The following is a 20120-nucleotide window of genomic DNA, read 5'->3' as shown; positions in this document are numbered from 1 at the left end:
CCAACCTTCTCAAACTCCTTTGTACATCAGTGGTGTGCGTGCAGATTCTCACCCGAAAACAAGCAGTACTTTCCAGTCCGCATGATTCCCTGAACAAGCCAATTAAACCAACCCACAAACACAGTACTTTAAGCAATTAAAGTGTGACCATAAAGGTGGTAAAATCCAGTCTGTCTGGAGTGGTGATGAGAAACCACATTCAAACTAATAATCTTTAGCCTTCAAAAGGACACACCACCTGCACTGTGGGATCATCATTATACATGAGGTATTTCATAATATAAAGCTCCTGCCCATAGCAAAGTAGTTCACCTGCTGACTTAGCTTAAGCAGCGACAAAGTTAATTTTCCATTTAAAAACCTAAATAAACCAAGTAAATCTTGTCGGTGATTTGAAACAATTCTATAACCTCATTTTTGCTAAACTGGAAACAAAATTTAAGATGGTATCAATAACAGGTCCTCAATACTATACACATAAAAACATTGAACTATCCAGCATACTCTTATTCAACTGCAAAAATTAAAATCGTTTCATTCATATAGCAACTTTGCCATCTTTAAGAAACTCCATGGTTCTTCAAAGCTACATGATTACTTCCAGCAAACACTCACTAGTTCTGGAGGCAAACATGCAGGAAATTTCCACACAGCAAAACATCACAACAACAAATGGTGGTTCCTAGAAAGATCTTCATATTATTCGGGAGGGTTTAAAATTAGAGTGGCAGGGGCTAAAAACCAAAGCAGCTCAGCATGCGGAGGGATTGGGTGGGGGGTGGGGGCGGGGGAGGAAAGGAGGTAGATGACAGGATCTGCAAGTTCAAGGAAATAGCTGATATGCAGCAGGTGGTGAATGGTACATGCAAAGAGCCGGCACAGAAACAATAGGGAACGTGTTCTCCATCCCTGCTATAACCAATCTCTAATTGGAAATGAAGCAAGCAAACACCAAATCATTAATTCATTCTTTCAGCCAAAAGGCAGCTCCTTAGTTAACTGTCTCATGTTTCATCCTGAGCCATTTCCTAAATAGTTTTTACCATTAGTGTTGGTTTACCTTTCTACTCTCAAGAACAGAGAGGGGAAGCAGGTCCCAAATTTGCTTCACCTAGAACAGGGATCAAACCTGGCCTGTTGTTAGTCTGAGTCACATGCTAGCCATCAAGCAAACTGAGATAACTGGCCCCCTATACGAAGTCATCCTAACTGCTAGCTACATCTCAACTACTAATGCAATGACGAAGTACAAAAACGTATCCCCTATTATTCATTCATTCCAAATATTCCACCCCCAACTCTGCATTCCTTCATATATGAACAATGCAGCAAGTGACATCAGCACAATCCATGTTATTCCATGACTGGGATCAGGTGTATGACATACATCAGGTCAACACACAAGAACAGAAAATAGTAACTTCAAAAATCAAGAAAAGGTGTTCTGGAGAAAATAAATTGGTCGGATGGGGTTGCTATGAGGAAAGTTGCTTTTACACAAAAACTCCAGCTTAAAAATATGAAAAATGATATTAACAAAGGTGGTGTGTTAAATTTGTATTGATCAGTACATTCAAACCGACTTTAAACAATGGACTTACCAATAATGACATAATAAATTTATGGAGATATATAATCTGAATACAGCCAACTCGTAATGTGATTTTGCCATCGACCTTCGACATATCAACATAGGTCTCATCATCAAAAGCATTTGGATAAAAGGTTATATTAAAGCTGAACACTTCATTTCCAACAATGGAGACAGCCTTGAAAAGGAGAAATGACAGTTAATTGAAAATAAACACGGCACTAAAATATTTTCTATTTTCCAACAAATAGACCTTACAAATAACTTCAGTGTGCACAGGTAGAGATTGCTATCATTTCCTGAAAAACAGCACTCTCGCATGTTAATTCAGGTACTCACCCAAAGGTAACTTCAGCAAATCTAGCAAAGCAGCAGCTTTGTAGTACCACAGCAGCTTCAGGATAAGAGGTTGCAGAATTAAACGAGCGGGAAGGAGAAATTGTTTCTCTCAAAGGGCCATGAATCTGTCAAATTCACCATCCAGAATGTGGTGGATGCCAGAACATTGAGTGAATTTAAGGAGGAGATAGATAGATTTTTAATTAACATCGGGTTGATGGGTTTATGAAAAGTGGTCAAGAAAGTGGACTTGAGATCAAGAGGAGATCAGCCATAACATATTGAATGGCACAGCAAGCCCAAGGGGATCAATGCCCCTCGGATGCTGCCTGACCTGCTGTGCTTTTCTAGCACCACTCTAATCTGGACTCTGGTTTCCAACATCTGCAGTCCTCACTTTTGCCTGGATCCATGCCTATACCTGCTCCTAATTCTTCTTGGGTTCTAATGGAGCATTCTATCATTGGCCAAGAGCTCAGATTCAGGGCTTATCTGAGGACTCTATGTCAAAATGTGGCCAACCAGAACCATGTGCTAGCTGCAATGCAACTGCCTTTCACATTGAAGGACTCCACGCTTACATTCTTACCATGAACAAATATCATCCTCATTTCAAGGGACTATCAGAGGAAGAGGGAAAGACAGAAATCTAGAAAAGCACCTTTTTATGTAACGTATTTGAATCAACATCGGTAACAACGATATCCCGGAGTCTGGCAGAGACTTCCATCCGCTTTGACTGGATTGAAGCGGACGCATCCAAACCTGCATGATTAAACAAACCATTCATAAATTATTACAATGATGTTTATTTAACTGAAATTAGGTTAATAAAGTGGGAATCGCATGGGTTTGTTAGGCACACTTTTTACGATACATTTCAAACCTTCTATTAACACCACATAATGGGAAGATATAAACACAGACCAGAAAGGCTAGGACTTCTTTCACTGCAGCGTAGGAGATGAGGGGTGATCTTAAAGACGTTTATAAAATCATGACAGGCATGGATAGGGTGAATGACAAGGGTCTTTTCCCTAGGTTAGGCGAGTTCAAAACTAGGGTGAATTTATTTTTAAGATAAAAGGAGAAAAATTTGAAAATGACATGAGGGACAGCTTTTTAAGAGTGTAGTTGGTGTGTGGAATGAACTGAGCGCAAGTGATGGATGCAGTTACATTGTTTAATAGACATTTGAATAAGTACATAAATAGAAAATGTTTGGAGGGATATGGGCCAAGTGCAGGCAGATGGGACTAGTTTAGTTTAGGAACATGGTCAGCATGGACTGGTTGGACCAAAAAGGGTCTCTTTCCATGTGGTATGATTCAATGGCTTGAAGTGCATAATGTAAAGATATTGAATTTATATAGCCCCTTAATACATTTACATATCTGTGATGTCACCAAGTGCACCCGATTTTTTTTTTCCAGGACTGGAAAAAGTAGTGAAGTGTACTGATGAAAGCTGGGGCAGCACAGTGGCTCAGTGGTTAGCAATGCTGCCTCACAGCGCCAGGAATGCCGGCTAGCCTCCAACCTCAGGCAACTATCTGCGTGGAGTTTGCACATTTGCCCTGTGTCTGCGTGGGTTTTCTCTGGTGCTCCAGTTTCCTCTCACAGACCAAAGATGTGCAGGCTGTTTGCATGAGGCATGGGAAGTGTAGGTTTACAGGGACAGGGTTACGTGGCGAGTCTGGGTGGGATCTCAATGGGCCGAATAGCCTGTTTCCATGCTGAAGGGATTCTTTTAAAAAAAAATTCTCAGTCAGTAAAATCACCTTTTCTTTTGCATATTTAACAAGTAGGTGCAACAAATTCTCAGCATGTTAATTATTTCACATAGCTAGAATTTTAAACTCATTTACATCTTGAGTCATTTGGGAATTCAGAATGTGAACATTATACAAGAGAGAGATGCTGCCAAAGCTGTTTGCCTGGCACTCCTCAGGGCAAATGCAAGAATACCAAGTTTCAAATGATCATAATTTATACTGCAGGAGAAAAGGGTAGTTGGCAAGGCAACTCAGTGGTTGAGATACCACCATGGATAAAGGAACAAGAAACTCAAACTAACATTTCCAACCTTCAAGGTGATTCTGAGATTAGGAAGCAATCTTGGGAATAGCTAACACCATTGCAGGGTGTTGGAACTGCTGCAATGATATTAGGTACAGTGGTCCTGGTTTTTAACTCAGCCAAGGTTAAGGAATAACAACAGTCAGGATGGCATTACTTGGAAGGGAATTTACAAGCAGTCGTGTTCCTATCTGCTGCTTTTGTCCTAAGTGGGTTTGGGAAGTGCTCCTAAAATAGTCTTGACAAGTTGTGTTTGACAAGTTGCCAGACCATGGCAACACGACGCCTGGAGGAAGAGTGCCTCATCTTCCGCCTAGAAAACCTCCAACCACAAGGGAGGGATGCAGATTTCTCCAGCTTTCTCATTTCCCCTCCACCCACCTTATCTCAGTCCCAACCCTCTGACTCAGCACCGCCTTCCTGACCTGCAAAGTTCTTCCCGACCTCTCCGCCCCCACCCCCTCTCCGGCCTATCATCCTCACCTTAACCTCCTCTCACCTATCGCTTTCCCAGCGCCCCTCCCCCAAGTCTCTCCTCCCTACCTTTTATCTTAGCCTGCTTGGCACACCCTCCTCATTCCTGAAGAAGGGCTTATGCCCGAAACATCGATTCACCTGCTCCTTTGATGCTGCCTGACCTGCTGCGCTTTTCCAGCAACCCATTTTTCAGCTCTGATCTCCAGCATCTGCAGTCCTCACTTTCTCCAAATTGTGTTTATTAAAGGATACATAATGCCAAACCCTACGTGGCAACAGTGCATTTTAAGGTGATGAAAGGGAAGGTAATTGAGAAGGCTGCTGAAGTTTCCAATCATTTATTTCTTCTTGCATGGGATATGGTTACTGCTGACAAGGCAGCATTTGTTGTCCATCCCTAATTGCCCTTAAACTGAGTGACTGGCTAGGCCATTACAGAAAGCAGTTAAGAATAAAACACATTGCTGTTGATCTGGAGCCACATGTCGCCAAACCAAGTAAAGCAGTCAGATTTCATTTGTGAAAGGGCCTTAGTGAACTGAATGATTCCATTTCAAACAATCAATTTATCATCACAACGTTGTGGTTCTGTTTGCCGAGCTGGTAATTTGTGTTGCAAACGTTTCGTCCCCTGTATACGTGACAGAACCACAACAACGAACACCCGAGCTACAAATCTTCTCCCAAACTTTTATCATCACAACAGATACTAACTTTTAATTGCAATTTACTCAGAATCCCTACAGTGTGGAAACAGGCTCTTCGGCCCAACATGTCCACACTGACCTTCCAAAGAGTATCCACCCAAATCTATTACTCTGCATTTACCCACGATGAATGCACTTAACCAACACATCCCGGAACACGGCGGGGACAACGTGCAAACTCCACACAGTCATCAGAGGCTGGGATCGAACCCAGGTCCCTGGCACTGAGACACAGCAGTGCTAACCATTGAGCCACCATACTCATTGAATTTGAATGCCGTTAGCTGCTGTGGTGGGATTAGGACCCACGTCTCCACATCATTAGCCTGGATTATTAGTCCAGTGACATTACTATCACATCACCACCTCCAATTAACCCATTTGACGTAGGGAAAATAGTCATGTTTTAGTCCGAGTGGCGCACATACATGACAAAACATTTCACGTATATAAAATATTCTTAGGACAAGCTGTTTCTAAACATCATCTGCCTTTCAATGTAAAACAAAAGCTGACATAGGCCATTCTGTCCTTGATATCAGTTCATACACTATGTAAGATCTTTGTTAATTTTCTACCTCAAATCCAAACATCATGGCTGTTAAATCCACAGAGGAAATTTGAATGGCGAAGAATAAATAATAGATAATAATGTTAGTTCTCATTAAATCTATGTCTTACCTTGTACTCTAATGTCTGCAATACTGCACTTTTCATCACAAACAGCTACATTAAACGCATTCATCACTGCAAACATCTTGAAAGCAACCAGGTCAGCATCCTTTGAGCTTTTCAAAACTGCCAGAAAGAGTGCAACAAACTCAGATGCTTTTTTTCGTTACATCAAGCAATCAAGAAAAATACTTCAAATCAAAAGCTATTTCTTCTTAAAGTACTGTTTGGGAATAGGTAAACAGTTTATTTATAGATATTAGTGATTTGACTTTATGCTGTGTTCCAGTCACAGGATGAAAGCATGATTTCAGAGATAATACATAGCAGCCATGAAAAATAAGGGTGTGTGTAAAAGGATGGTTAGACTGTTTAAGGGATACAGAGGTATCCCTGCAGGTGATAAAAGTCAGATTTACTGTTCTGCAGGTGGTACAGTAGGTTGTTTGACAGGCTGTAATTATGGATTGTCCTTAATACCAACTTGACTGCAGACAAAAACAGCCACACAGTAAAGAAACAAGAATTCCATGGTTCAACACTACAAATAGATACAAACCTCGTAAAGAGCTGAAAATAAAAGGTGGGAGAAAGAAAATTTATATTTGCTCCTGTAACAAACAGAAATAATTGAGCAGTATCAGTTAACATTACTTACATATTTTAAAGTATTCATAATCCCTCCTTGGACAACACTGCAAAATAAAACTTAAGTTCCCTGTCATGATTTGGAGATGCCGGTTTTGTACTCGGGTGTACAAAGTTAAAAATCACACAACACCAGGTTATAGTCCAACAGGTTTAATTGGAAACAGTACCTTCTGGAGCGCTGCTCCTTCATCAGGTGGTTGTACCCACCTGATGAAGGAGCAGCCTTCCAAAAGCTAGTGCTTCCAATTAAAGCTGTTAGACTATAACCTGGTGTTGTGTGATTTTAACTACGTTCCCTGTGATAGCGAATGTTGGTTTGATTTGCACATGGACACAGAACCTTTTATGGGCTGACCTCTCAACATATTGAACATGCATCAACTGAGATATCAGCAGGAATAAAGAAAAATAATGCCAATACATTTCTAAGCCTGAAAACGTCAACCCCAATCAGGGGACTGTCTACCTCGTAACAATTTTTCCTGTGGTTTCTTTTTGAAGTTGCGCGTAGGCTTGCACTGCACAAGCAAATAGATCATAGGATCTGCACAGTGTGGAAGATGGCCGTTTGGGCCATCAGCTCCGCACCAACCCTCAGAATAGTATTCTGCCCAACCTGACACCCCCTGCCCTATCCCTGTAACCCTGCATCTCCCATGGCTAACCCACCCTAGCTTACACATATCTGGACAATTTCCCATGGTCAATCTACCTAACCTGCGCATCTTTGGATTTTGAGAGGAAACTGGAGCACCTGGCTGAAACCCACGCAGACATAGGGAGAATGTGCAAACTCCACGCAGACAGTCGCTCCAAGATGGAATCGAATCCAGGCCTCTGGCGCTGTGAAGCAGCATTGCTAACCACTGAGCCACCATGCCACCCTTGCAGGTATTTGAATACCGAGGCTAAATTAACTGGTACATCAGCTAGTGCACCCTGGAGAACATAAGAAATATGAGGACTAGATCCTTCAGCCTGTTAATACTGCTATATCATTCAACAGGATCACAATTTCAAGATTCAACTTTACTTCCACACTACTACTTATCCTTGCATTCCGAGGGATCAAAAATCTGAGTATCTCAGTTTTTAAAATATTCAACCAAGTTACACCCTCAGCCCTCTTTGATACTAAACTAAAAAGTTCACAAACCTCTGAGCATAAAAAAATTTCTCATTTCCCTTATCCAAAGTGATCAATCCCTTCTTGTGAAACAGTCTCTGATGCTCTAGTTTCCCCAGACAGTGAAATAAACCTCTCGTTATGTAGCTTGTCAAACCCCTTCATAACCTTAAACAAAAACAGATATTGCTGATGAAACTCAGCAGGTCTGATTGCATCTGTGGGAAGAAAGCAGAGTTAAGGAGGTAGAGTGTCACTGGACTCTAAACATTAACTCTGATTTCTTCCCATAGCTGCTGCTAGACCTGCTGAGTTTTGCCAGTTCTTGAAGATCTCCAGCTTCCACAGTTCTTTGTTTTATTTTCCATTTCATAACTTTGAATATTTCAATGGGATCACCTTTACCGTCTATGCACTATGGTCATGTATCATTGTATCAAACTTGAAATTGATTGGTCACAACATCAGTAACTGGAGAAAATGCCAGCCAAATGAATATATTTTTGTCACACAAGAGCTTACCTCATGATGAGTCAGGATTAGGCAAGAACAAAACATTGTTAGCAAAGTTGTTGTTTCCTTTAATTAGATAATGATGCATAAACCATCTCAGTGAAACCAAATTCAAAAATTTGCTTCAAGCACAAATTACAGTGTAAACTTGAAAATATCTCCTCAAAGCTATCATGTTTTCGAAACCCTCTCAGTAAAGTGGGTATGGAGGAGGCTGAAACAACAAATCTATTCAATTTACAATGTGACACATAATACAAACATCTCCAAGCAACTGCAAGAAAAACTGCTAATGAAGTCACTTGAGGAAGAACTAACTTGCATATATACAATTGAAATCAAGAAAGGCAATTCTTGGAAATCTGAAATTTAAAAAAAAAGCAAAGTGCTGGGGAAACTCAGCCGATCTTCCAACATCTAAAGTGATAGAAGCAGAGTTAACATTGAGCCTTCATGAGGTTCTCATTAATATAATTGCAATTACAAGGCGTTTTCAGATCATCTCGGATGCCCAAAGTAGAACAACTTTACTTCCACACTACTACTTATCCTTGCATTCCGAGGGATCAAAAATCTGAGTATCTCAGTTTTTAAAATATTCAACCAAGTTACACCCTCAGCCCTCTTTCTGGGCGGCACGGTGGCACAGTGGTTAGCACTGCTGCCTCACAGTGCCTCAGACCCGGGTTCAATTCCCGCCTCAGGCGACTGACTGTGTGGAGTTTGCACGTTCTCCCCGTGTCTGCGTGGGTTTCATCCGGGTGCTCCGGTTTCCTCCCACAGTCCAAAGATGTGCAGGCCAGGTGAATTGGCCATGCTAAATTGCCCATAGTGTTAGGTAAGGGGTAAATGTAGATGTAGGGGTATGGGTGGGTTACGCTTCGGCGGGGCAGTGTGGACTTGTTGGGCCGAAGGGCCTGTTTCCACACTGTAAGTAATCTAATCTAATCTAAACACATACAAAGAATTACGACTAAAATGCATCCACTGTTAAATAGGGAAACACCTATCATGCTCTCTGTAGCCAACCAGGAATAAAACTAATTGTGGCTACATTGGCACCAGAGTCTAAGACCATACACCAACATTTCATAACTTCCAGATATAAAAAAGTAGAATAAATATTATCTGGTCTTTTTAAAAAGTCACATGTTCTGTTTAGCTAACTGTGATTTGACTCCACTAACATTAACTACTCCAATTCATTAAGAAACAATTCTGACATTAAGTCCTACTAATGCTATGTACCTGTTCTCGATGTAACCCCTTTCTCGAGATCCTCCTCCCGCTTTTGAGCATTTGTTTCACGATCTCGATCAATCGAGCCAGTGTCAGCTGATGGGATAACTACGGTCAGGAAATTGATGGTTGATAGTAAAGCTTTTGTATGCAGAAGAAAGTTAAGTGAAGAAAATGTGACCTGTTGGTAAAACAAAATAATGTCATCCATTCTATATAATTTTACTAGATTTCAGCAGTGTATTTCAATCTAACTTTAAATTGAAAAGATCTAATGTCTATTTCTGCTTTTTATAATTACTTTTGTAATCTATAGATTTTGTATATTATATTCATGTCACTCATTCAGAAATACTAAAAGCCTCCATTTGTGAGAAGTGCATATCTAACACTCAAAAGCTATTATATAGAACCACTAAAATTGCAAAAAATAGAGGAAAGTACATTTACAGCCTCAAGAGGAACGATTTATTTTCAACCCAAGAAAGAATCCGAGAATAAGTTTGGGAAGACACTGAGTGAGGAACAGAAATGAAGATTGAACTGATCTTCAATGGATAGCTTACATATTTTTACATTCATTCATGGGATGTGGTTATCACAGGCTGTGCCAACATTAATTACCCATCCCTAGTTGGCCTCAAGGCAACGGTGGTGAGCTGCCTTCACGAACTGCAGCAATTCATTTGCTGGAGGTTCATGCATAATGTCATTCAGGAGGACTGATGTGGAGGTGCCAGTGTTGAACTGGTGTAGATAAAGATAAGAATCACAACACCGGGTTATACTCCAGCAGATTTATTTGTAAGTACTTTCAAATATAGATATAATCTGGTGTCAAGTGATTTTTAAATGTGGGAGTAAATTCAAGGATTTTGACCTTACAGTGTCACTGGTAATTAGGTGGCTTCCTTGCTGGAGTTTGTACCAGGAGACTTCATGGAGTCTGAAGTCAATGTCATAGTAATCCTCTCCTGACTGTATACAGTAGTGCTGTCTCACTTCCAATAGGTCTGTCCTGCTGGTGGGACGGGACAGGATGGTGATGTTCTTGCCTGTGACATGGCACAATTCCACAAGTATGATTATGTCAATCTGTTGGAGTCGAAAAGTGTGGCACTGGAAAAGCACAGATCAGGAGCATCCGAGCAGCAGGATGGGGCGACATGTCAGGCATACGCCTTTCTTCAGGAATGGGGAGGCGGGGCTGAGAGATAAATAGGACTGTCAATCTGCTGTTTGACTAGTCTGCAAGACAGTTTCCCCAATTTTAGCATATGCCTTCAAATGTAAGCAAGGAGGAGCTGAAAGTAATGGGAAAGAAAGGAGACTCAACACAAACCTTTACTGAGCACAAGCAACTGCAGTAAAGTTCCATCTTATTCTAATATAGATCAGAAATAAGACAAACATGGGCTATACTGGAATCTTCTCTGTACTCAACTCATCGAAATTAGCTTGATTTGCTTAAAAGTTAGGTTTAAATTTGCAGGTGTGCAACTGATAAATCAAAGAACAGATGAGACGTTACAAGAAATAAGAATAATCAGAAACAAAATAAAATGCGAAATTAAAAAAAAGCTTCCTTCTTACTGCAATGATCATTTTACTTTTTAAACGATCTTACCACAGAACGGTTGGCTTCCCATTAAGACCACTGTTCTGTAATTCAGACTGTTCAGTCAAAGGATGCGCAAGTGTGCAGACCCAAAACTGAACATCCATCACCTCTCCAGAGAAAATAGTGACTTGTTTGATATACTCAGAATCCAAGCAGGCAACCATCACATCATACTGCCCCAAGCTGGGAGCAAGACAGCATCTCATCATATGGGGCTAACTTTTGCTAGGCAAATTGTTCAGTGAGTTTAATCTTGAGTACTTTAAACAGTCAACCACTGAAAATATTGTGTTCATGCATGATCAAGGCTTTTTCTTTAAAATACTTCATTGTTAGGGTGTAGGCATCACTGGCAAAACTTGAGTTAGTTATCCATCCCTAGTTATTCACAAGTTACTGCGGGCAGACCCACTTAAACAGCTGAGGTTGACATGAAGCCACACGTACAAAATGGACGGGGAGGGTGTTGAAGGAGTTTGACCTGGTCATGTTCTTGTTAATACAATCATGACAAATCAGTTGTGTTATGATGTGTTAACACATCACATGGTTATGTGAACTCACAGACAATGCATCTATCAACTGGATTGAATAGTGCCAATGTACCAGCTGTACACCACCATTTATATGGAGAGTATTCCATCACATGCCAAACTTGTGCTTTGAAGGTGGCGAGAAATTTTGAGGAGTCATTCACGATAGAACTTCTGTCTTCTGGCCTATTGGCCTATATGCCATGCATGAACTCCTTCCACTAGTTTTCTCTTTAGTTTACTTAACTTCTTTCAAAGTAATGTGTTGCTGGAAAAGCACAGTCAGGCAGCATCTAAGGAGGAGAATCAACATTTCAGGCATAAGCCCTTCATCAGGGATCTGCCCTGAAACGTTGATTCTCCTGCTGCTCAGATGCTGCCTGACCTGCTGTGCTTTCCCAGCAACACACTCTCAACTCTGATCTCCAGCATCTGCAGTCCTCACTTTCTCGTTCTTTCTAAGTAACGGCAATACAACTGAATGACATGGTAAGATGGGTATTTAGTTTCTCTTCTTTGTGAAGAGAAGGTATTTGATGAAGCAGCTAAAAATGTTTATGGCAAAACAGTATACTGAGGAACTCCTACAGTGATGGACAAAAAAGGAGGAGCACGACCTGCAATCATCTTTCTCTTAGTGCTTGCTACAACCACTGGAGACTTCATTTTATTCCTGTTGTTTTGAATTTTACTCTAAATTTGACCTCAAAGCAAAACTCAGTCAAATGGTGTTCGGACGTCAAGAGCGTTCCCTCTTAATTCACCTCGAAAGTTCAACCATTGTATTGATGTTAACCCACGAGTGCTGGGACCAAGTAGCCTTAGTGGAACCCAAGCTCAGCACTAAGCTGATTTTAGATGAATAACTTATTTTCCAGCACACTTCCTGCCATTACGGAATTGTTGATTAAACGGTGAATAGCGAAATAACTTAAGACAGCTTGAATTTAGCCTATTTTTTGTCAGCAGGACACACCTGGGCAATTTTCGACAATCTCATGTGGATGCCAAGGTCGCAGCTGTGCTGAAACATCCTGGTTAGTGAGTGATCGGGAAACTACTGGACCACAGATCTTCAGAACTACAGCCAAGAACTAATTATGGTCCAGATTTTTTTAAGATTAGATTCCCTACAGTGTGAAAACAGACCCTTCAGCCCAACAAGTCCACACCGACCCTTCGAAGACACCCAGTCCTATTTCCCTGTAACTAATGCACCTAACACTACAGGCAATTTAGCCTGGCCAATTCACCTGACCTGCACATCTTTGGACTGTGGGAGGAAACTCACGCAGACACTGGGAGAATGTGCAAACTCCACACAGACAGCCACCCCAGGCTGGAATTAAACCTGGGACACTGGTGCTGTGAGGCAGCAGCGCTAACCACTGAGCCACCATGCCACCCCAGGTCCAATTTTTGTTATATCCATTGCACTATACTTTCCCTGGACATCATGTGAAGTGATTTGATACAGCAGAAGACCAACAGGTGCGATAGTGGGAATCTCAAGAGGAAGTTGAGAAGGGTCAATCACTCACCACCTTTGATAATTACAATTGCATCAGCTTTGAGTTTTGTACTCACGAGACAGGCTTAATCAATGGGGATTTCATGAAAGCTCCTTCTCCCTTAAGATGATTCTCCGGATTGCTGAGGAGTCATTTTGGACTCAAAACATGAAGTCTGTTTCTCGAGCCACAGATTCTACCAGACCTGCTGAGTTTCTCTAGCATTTTGCTTTTATCCCTGGTACTAACCCTGGCTTACTACATGCTTCATAGAACCAGCAATGGATGCCTGCCTTAAGGGTGACAGATGAGTGAGGGAACACAATTCACCTGCTGCTGTTGACCCACAGTGCCCCAAATAAGATGCCCAATTTTGAGCTTCAAACTTGTCTGTGATACAGGGTGCGTGTGTGTCTGGTTAAAAGATATCATTCTGTGAATTACATCAGATTATTGCTCAACTAATACACAGGATAGCTCTCTCAGCTTTGGCATAAGACTCCCAGTGTTAATGAGGAAGATTCTGTACGGTCAAATGAATTTTATGAGACTCCATTATCTTGTTCGAATTTGTTCCTTATGTAAAAGGAATTTCATTTTCACAAGTACAATTTAAAATTAACAATATTGTAATGCAAGATCACAGGCTGAAAGGCTTGTTGGAACCCTTCATTAATCAAAATATTTGCTTCAGTTCAAGTGGAATTATGTCCAATGTTGTTCTTTAAATCATAAACCTCAAAAGAAATTCTCCACAAACTGTATGCAACAAACAAATGACAACAAAATGCGAGCAGTCAAAGGGCCTGTTTCCACACTGTAGGGAATCTAATCTAATCTAAAAATCTCCAAACTGTAATAACTAAGCCTTACAATGGTATTTCAGAGATCACTTGGGTACTGATTAATACTGAGCCATGTACTCTTTCCAGTTTTTAACACATGGTTGAACAAACAACACTTTAACTTGCAATACCTTATCATTTTCTGTGAGAACATAGATACCTATGTAATTTGAATAAATGGCGTAGAGGAGATGAAGGGGAACACACCGGATAACTGTTGCTTCTCTATTGCAATGCAAGCAGCCATTCCCATCTTCATTTTAATTCAACAGCATAAAATTCTCCACCGAATCAAGTCAACATTTGGGACTTTTAAATAGAAGGAAACAAGGTATAAGGTGGGATATTTCAGAATTTACATTGTGGGCCAAAGGGCTTGTTTCTGTGTTGTACTGTTCCATGTTCTTAATTGAAGTGCAAACAAACTTTGCTGGAAGGACAGGGCTGCAACTGCCAAGGGTTGAAAAATTACAAACTATTTTTCCTCTTAAGAACAGGTTTTTTTTTAATGTAACTGCAGTCACAGACAGCAAACGTCATCATTCTGCAAAAAAAGTAGGCCAAACTCCATTACTTTGTGAGTTCATAGAAAAATTATCTCATCCTGCACTGTGTTGTTCTAAGATTCTGCCTTCAGTATTATCAGATTAAATACTCTCCCCCCTCTCTATGGTCTACTAATTTTCACAAACCATACAAAAGGAACAGTATTTTATCTGGTTATTGAGCTCATGTCACAAATGTATTTCATACAGAAACGTAAATATCATCCCTGAACACTAAATTAACGTAAATTATTATGTTATTGTAGTGAATTCAACCAATATTCAAACTTGACCTACAAATAACATGCAATATTAAACAGATTACACTTAAATGTGGGTCAAGAAACTAGGACAAAAGCTTTTCAAAAATCCTTAAATACTTGAATCATACGCAACTGAAAAAATGAAATGTACTGACATTTACATTTTTAAAAATATTGTATGAGTCAGTTTTGACAGTTCATTGTATCCGAGCAAAATCCATTTTCTTGTGAAAAGCTCATTAACCTAGATTTCAAAGTGTTCGTCATTTTTTTCAAATTAAGTAACAAATTTTATGAAGAAGTTTTTAATCAAACCAGTCTTCTTCAGCTGGCCATCATGCTGCTGAGGTAAAACAATAATTGCTTACCTTCAGCATTTGTTCAGTGTTGTTGTAATTACTTTTAAAATGTGGTCCATTTTTATCAGCCTGCAAAACAACATTTTTACAAGTTAATTCCACTTCAGTACTGACATAATAAACAGCAAATACTGATTACCACCCTTCCTTACGATAATGATAAAGACTTGCAGTAACATAGCCTTTTTCACAAACATCAGACTTCCAACAAGAGCTTCAGCCCATGAAGTAGCTATTGCCACTTTTGTAAATAATGTTGGATATAATTTACAACTCCTACAAACAGCAATGTGATAATGATCCAAACTGCTGTTGTTGGTGTTTGAGGCAGGACATTGGCCAGAACTCCCCTCTTCTTCTTCCAAATAGTGGAATGGAATTTTGCTCATTCGTGGAAGTTGGCAGGTGGGACTTTGGCTTAACTTTTCAATAAGAAGTCAGCACCCCCAACAAAGTACCACTCTATCAGTAGTGCACACAAGTGTCAAGCTTTCATTAGGGGCAGCACAGTGACTCAGTACTTAGTACTGCTGCCTCACAGCGCCAGGGACCCGGGTTCGATTCCAGCCTTAGGTGACTGTTCTCCCCATGTCTGTGTGGGTTTACTCCTACAATCCAAAGATGTACAGGTTAGGTGGATTGGCCATGCTAAATTGCCCCATAGTGTTCAGGGACGTGTAGGCTAAGTGTATTAGTCAGGGGTAATGTAAAATAATGGGTTAGGGGCATGGGTCTGGGTGGGTTACTCTTCAGAGGGTCATTGTGGACTTGATGGGCCCAACGGCCTTGTTTTCACACTGTGAGGATTCGATGATGATTTTAATTACAAAATCAGAAGTTGTTGGAAAAGCTCAAGTCTGGTAGCATCTGTGGCGAGAAACTAGAGCTAACATTTCAGGTCCAGTCACCCTCAGAACTGACTGTCGAGCCAGTCCAGCAATTTCTAATTTTGCTTCTAATTTATAGCATCTGCTGTTCTTTCAGTTTTTACTTTGTCATGCTTTGATTTTGGTTTGCAGCCTTAAACCCAGAACCTTGTCATTCAGGTTAGAATGCCACAAAATGAGCTACAACCGATAGCACGTATAAAGAAAATACTTCTAACTCATTGGAACCGTTGATATCTATGTTTTATCTTTAGGATATATTTAGAGAAACCTTAATGTATTCCACTTTCAGAAGATCGGAACCTGGCGTATCTGCACAGCTTATCAAGTCTAACTTCTGATTTTGGGCATCTGGAAAACACAAAGTCATGAAATCCAGTTTTAGCACATCTCACTCAAAGATGTCTCAGGATTAAAGCATCAATGATTGATGTAAGAGAAAGCTGTGGGTGCTTATCCAAAACCTCCAAAACCACATGTTTTCTCACCAATTAAACCGCATGTAAAATTCATCTAATATTGGTTCTTAACAGGTCCCAAATCGATCAGAGTAGTTTTTTCAAACTCAACATGATTTCCATCTTACTTCCTCACTTTAGTTTGTTAAAAACATTACAAGTTACCAACTTGGAGAAATAATTAAATGCTAGAACTACCCACAAAATAATGATGGCAAAAGATAGCACTCTCTCCAACTAGTGCAGGTTAAACTCAGCTCCACAGCCAGAAACATCATTTGGGTTTTGGGAATTCCAGACCTCTTAGCACGGAATACATTGCAGAGCTTGTGATTTTGAAAGTTTTCCAACACAACTAGAGAAGCTAGAGCACACCACAATTCGCATTATGGAACCGCTAAACAGAATTGCTCAGCATTATCAGGATGACAACACGGATGAGTAACTTCGAACCAGATACCAACAGTTTTTGAACTTTAAACAAGTCAAGATGTCTGGGGACTCTGCAGGGAAAGTGTGGTTAAAGTCAAAAGATCAGTTATGATCACATTGAATCAGGAAATGGTTATGAAGGGCTGATTGGCCCACTCCTGCTCAGATTTTTTCCATCAATTATGTGGAAACATTTGAGATATTAAAACGATTGCTGGAAGGCCATTATGACCCCATTCATGATCATGACTTATTATTTTGCAATATAGAAGTTAGGGTGGGAAACCACTGAACATATTCACACAATGTACTTTGAACAAAAGACGACAAGTTTATAGAAAAAAGGGAGAGAAAAAAAAAGGGAGAGAAAAAAAAGGAGAGAGAGAAAAAAAAAGGGAGAGGAAAAAAAAAAGGGAGAGAACTTGACAACTTGGGACGATCAAATCATAAACAGGGAAAAGATAGATTAAGACTTATTTCCCAGCAATATCCTTGACAGATACTCCACCTCAGTGAGGTATTATTCCTGTCTTCAGTTGTCTAAGAATTTAGAGAATGATGAGGTTGCAAGCATTTCCTTTCAGCAAATTTCTGCCCATTTCCTGAATGTGATTCTCCCTATACTCTCAGAGACACATTTAGAAAAATCAATGAGTTAGCCTACATCAATGAGTTCTGAGAAAAACATTAGAGCTTTTTCCAGTTACTTATAAGCAGTTAAAAGAGCGAAGCAGCACAACTGCTGGTGTGAATCTTTTCTTTTGAACTAAACCTGATCCTGTCCTTTTTTTTTGCTCTGGGTCATAAAATCTCAACTGAGTAAACATGACTTGGAGATGCCGGAGTCGGACTGGGGTGTACAAAGTTAAAAATCACACAACACCAGGTTATAGTCCAACAGGTTTAATTAGAAGCACACTCGCTTTCAGAGCACCGCTTCTTCATCAGGTGGTTGTCCACAACCACCTGATGAAGGAGTTGCGCTCCTAAAGCTAGTGTACTTCCAATTAAACCTGTTGGACTATAACCTGGTGTTGTGTGAATTTCAACTGAGTAAACACTTCAACAACTCCCTCACCAGGCATTTACCCAAGTGCTTTGTTGAAAAGCTGCTTTGACCCAATGCTTACAAACGTTTCTGGCCTTGAAATAAAGACACTTCCACAAAATTAAAAACCAAGCACCCATTTATCTCTACTTTAGAACTGAAGTTTGCAAATAAAAATAATAAGTTAGTAACTTACAGCACACCTTGTTGGGGTAGTTAATTATGTGCTTCCTCTGGCAAGTAAATCAGTAACCAGAGGTAACAAATTTAAAGTACCTTGCAATACCTGGGGAGACTAGCACAATTTCGTTCATGTAGAGGGATTTGACGTGGAACATGCTACTTGAAATGGAGGTGGAATCAACTTTAAGACCTGAAGAATACCAACTTGCAAAGTTATGGAGAAAAGTTGGAGTGGGAATCTAAATTAGGCAACTCCTTTAAACAGTCAGCAAGGACACAATGGATTTGAATGGTTTCCATTCATGTTGTAAGATTCTGTGATTGTTTAAATGGAAGGAGTTAGGCATGCCACAAGTATGCATAATACACTTGACAACTGTACCAACTCGTTTTCTCTCTTAACATTTTCACCCTACATTATATGCCCCCATAATCACCAAGCAAAATTGCAGTGATTGGAACCAGGTGGATCTTATTGACAGAGTTCCCTGACTGGGGTTAATGTGGGCCATTCATGGAGCCCCAGATGACAGATATAAATTGGGGATTCAGAGTGTCTCCTCATTTCAGGAACTGACACAGAGGTGGCTGGTCACAGCCAGAGTACATTGCACGTGTAAATAAAGTCGGAAGTCACATGACACCAGGTTATAGAACAACAGGTTTATTTGAAATCATAAGTTTTTTTAAGCCCTGCCCCTTTGTCAGGTGACTATAACCTGGTGCCATGTGACTTCTGACCTTGCCCACTCCAGTCCAACACAAGCACCACCACACGATAAATAAAGTATGACTTGGTGGTGGGATACTGGCCTCTCTGTAGTTATTTCAATAAATGTTAAGCGAACCACATACATTACACAATATTTAGAGAGACCTGGCTGTATCAGTCAAGAGGGCGAAAGTGAGGACTGCAGATGCTGGAGATTAGAGTGGAGTGTGGTGCTGGAAAAGCACAGCAGGTCAGGCAGCATCCAAGGAGCAGGAAAATTTATGTTGGGCAAAAGACATTTTACCCGAAAAGTCAATTTTCCTGCTCCTCGGATGCTGCCTGACCGGATGCGCTTTTCCCGTGCCACACACTCAGCCCTGCATCAGTCAAGAACCTCACAAAAGAGCCATAAGGGATCTTCAGGTTTTCCTTCCTCTTACTACACACACCTCAAGGCTAATTACCAATCCCACCCCAATTCAGCCTCGGCAAGGCAAAAACTAAACAAAACCATTGCTGTCACTTGGCACTATAAATTACCAATTTCAACAACAGTATGCTATCCTGTGTTATAATAAAACACACTAAACTATGAACTATTTGATGCTTACATATTTGAATTCCAACAACTTAGGAAAATACAGATGTTCAGAAAAGGTTTTCAAATCTAAGATTAAAGTTGAATTAATTTTGACATTACTAGGAAGGTATAAAAAGCTTGTTCAAAGTGGCTATAGTTATTAGGTTCTCCAAAGAAAAGGAATTTTTCCAAATATCAGAATTGCGTAGCTCATTGATTTTTTTTTAGTAACATTGCTGATACGAAGGTTGAGATTCTGTTTGTAAAATATATTGCCTTTTTTAAAGCACAATCTTAATTTAGCATTTGGGGGGGTTTTAAGAGGTAAATACTCACCAGGAAATTCACAATAATTTAAGGTGATTTTCTTCAAATATGATGTAGATGTCAAATCAAATGTTCTGATGTTCACTTCAGTCCCCAACTGAGACACACTAAAAACAAGCAATGGCTTCTCCTGGTCTTCTTGCCTTGTCAGTTCAACGACTACCTACAAGATACCAAAACATAACTCAACATAACCCAATGCAACAAAATGTGCTCGCTTGCTCGAAGTATGTATTCCAATCTACATGCAGTTTTGACCACCTCGCTAGCACGGTGGGCGGCACGGTGGCACAGTGGTTAGCACTGCTGCCTCACAGCGCCTGAGACCAGTGTTCAATTCCCGCCTCAGGCGACTGACTGTGTGGAGTTTGCATGTTCTCCCCGTGTCTGCGTGGGTTTCCTCCGGGTGCTCCGGTTTCCTCC

The 20120-nt window shown here is 40.4% G+C and overlaps 1 protein-coding gene across 5 annotated transcripts in view; it reads right to left on the bottom strand.

Moving 5' to 3' along the window:
* Positions 1–20120, bottom strand: part of vps13c (vacuolar protein sorting 13 homolog C) — a 284102-nt gene that overhangs the window by 136673 nt on the left and 127309 nt on the right. For all 5 annotated transcript variants that reach the window (XM_072553135.1, XM_072553136.1, XM_072553137.1 and 2 more), the window contains 7 exons: positions 19707–19860; positions 16229–16308; positions 15080–15139; positions 9403–9574; positions 5874–5990; positions 2592–2695; positions 1602–1769 (listed from right to left, as the gene is read on the bottom strand). In XM_072553135.1, coding sequence (XP_072409236.1) covers positions 1602–1769; positions 2592–2695; positions 5874–5990; positions 9403–9574; positions 15080–15139; positions 16229–16308; positions 19707–19860 — 855 coding nt within the window. The remainder of the gene's footprint in view (positions 1–1601; positions 1770–2591; positions 2696–5873; positions 5991–9402; positions 9575–15079; positions 15140–16228; positions 16309–19706; positions 19861–20120) is intronic.

Source organism: Chiloscyllium punctatum, chromosome 33 (assembly GCF_047496795.1).
Source record: "Chiloscyllium punctatum isolate Juve2018m chromosome 33, sChiPun1.3, whole genome shotgun sequence".
In the NCBI taxonomy this organism is placed as follows: domain Eukaryota; kingdom Metazoa; phylum Chordata; class Chondrichthyes; order Orectolobiformes; family Hemiscylliidae; genus Chiloscyllium; species Chiloscyllium punctatum.
The sequence above is the reverse complement of the archived record's forward strand: the minus strand, read 5'-3'. Positions and strand labels throughout refer to the sequence as shown.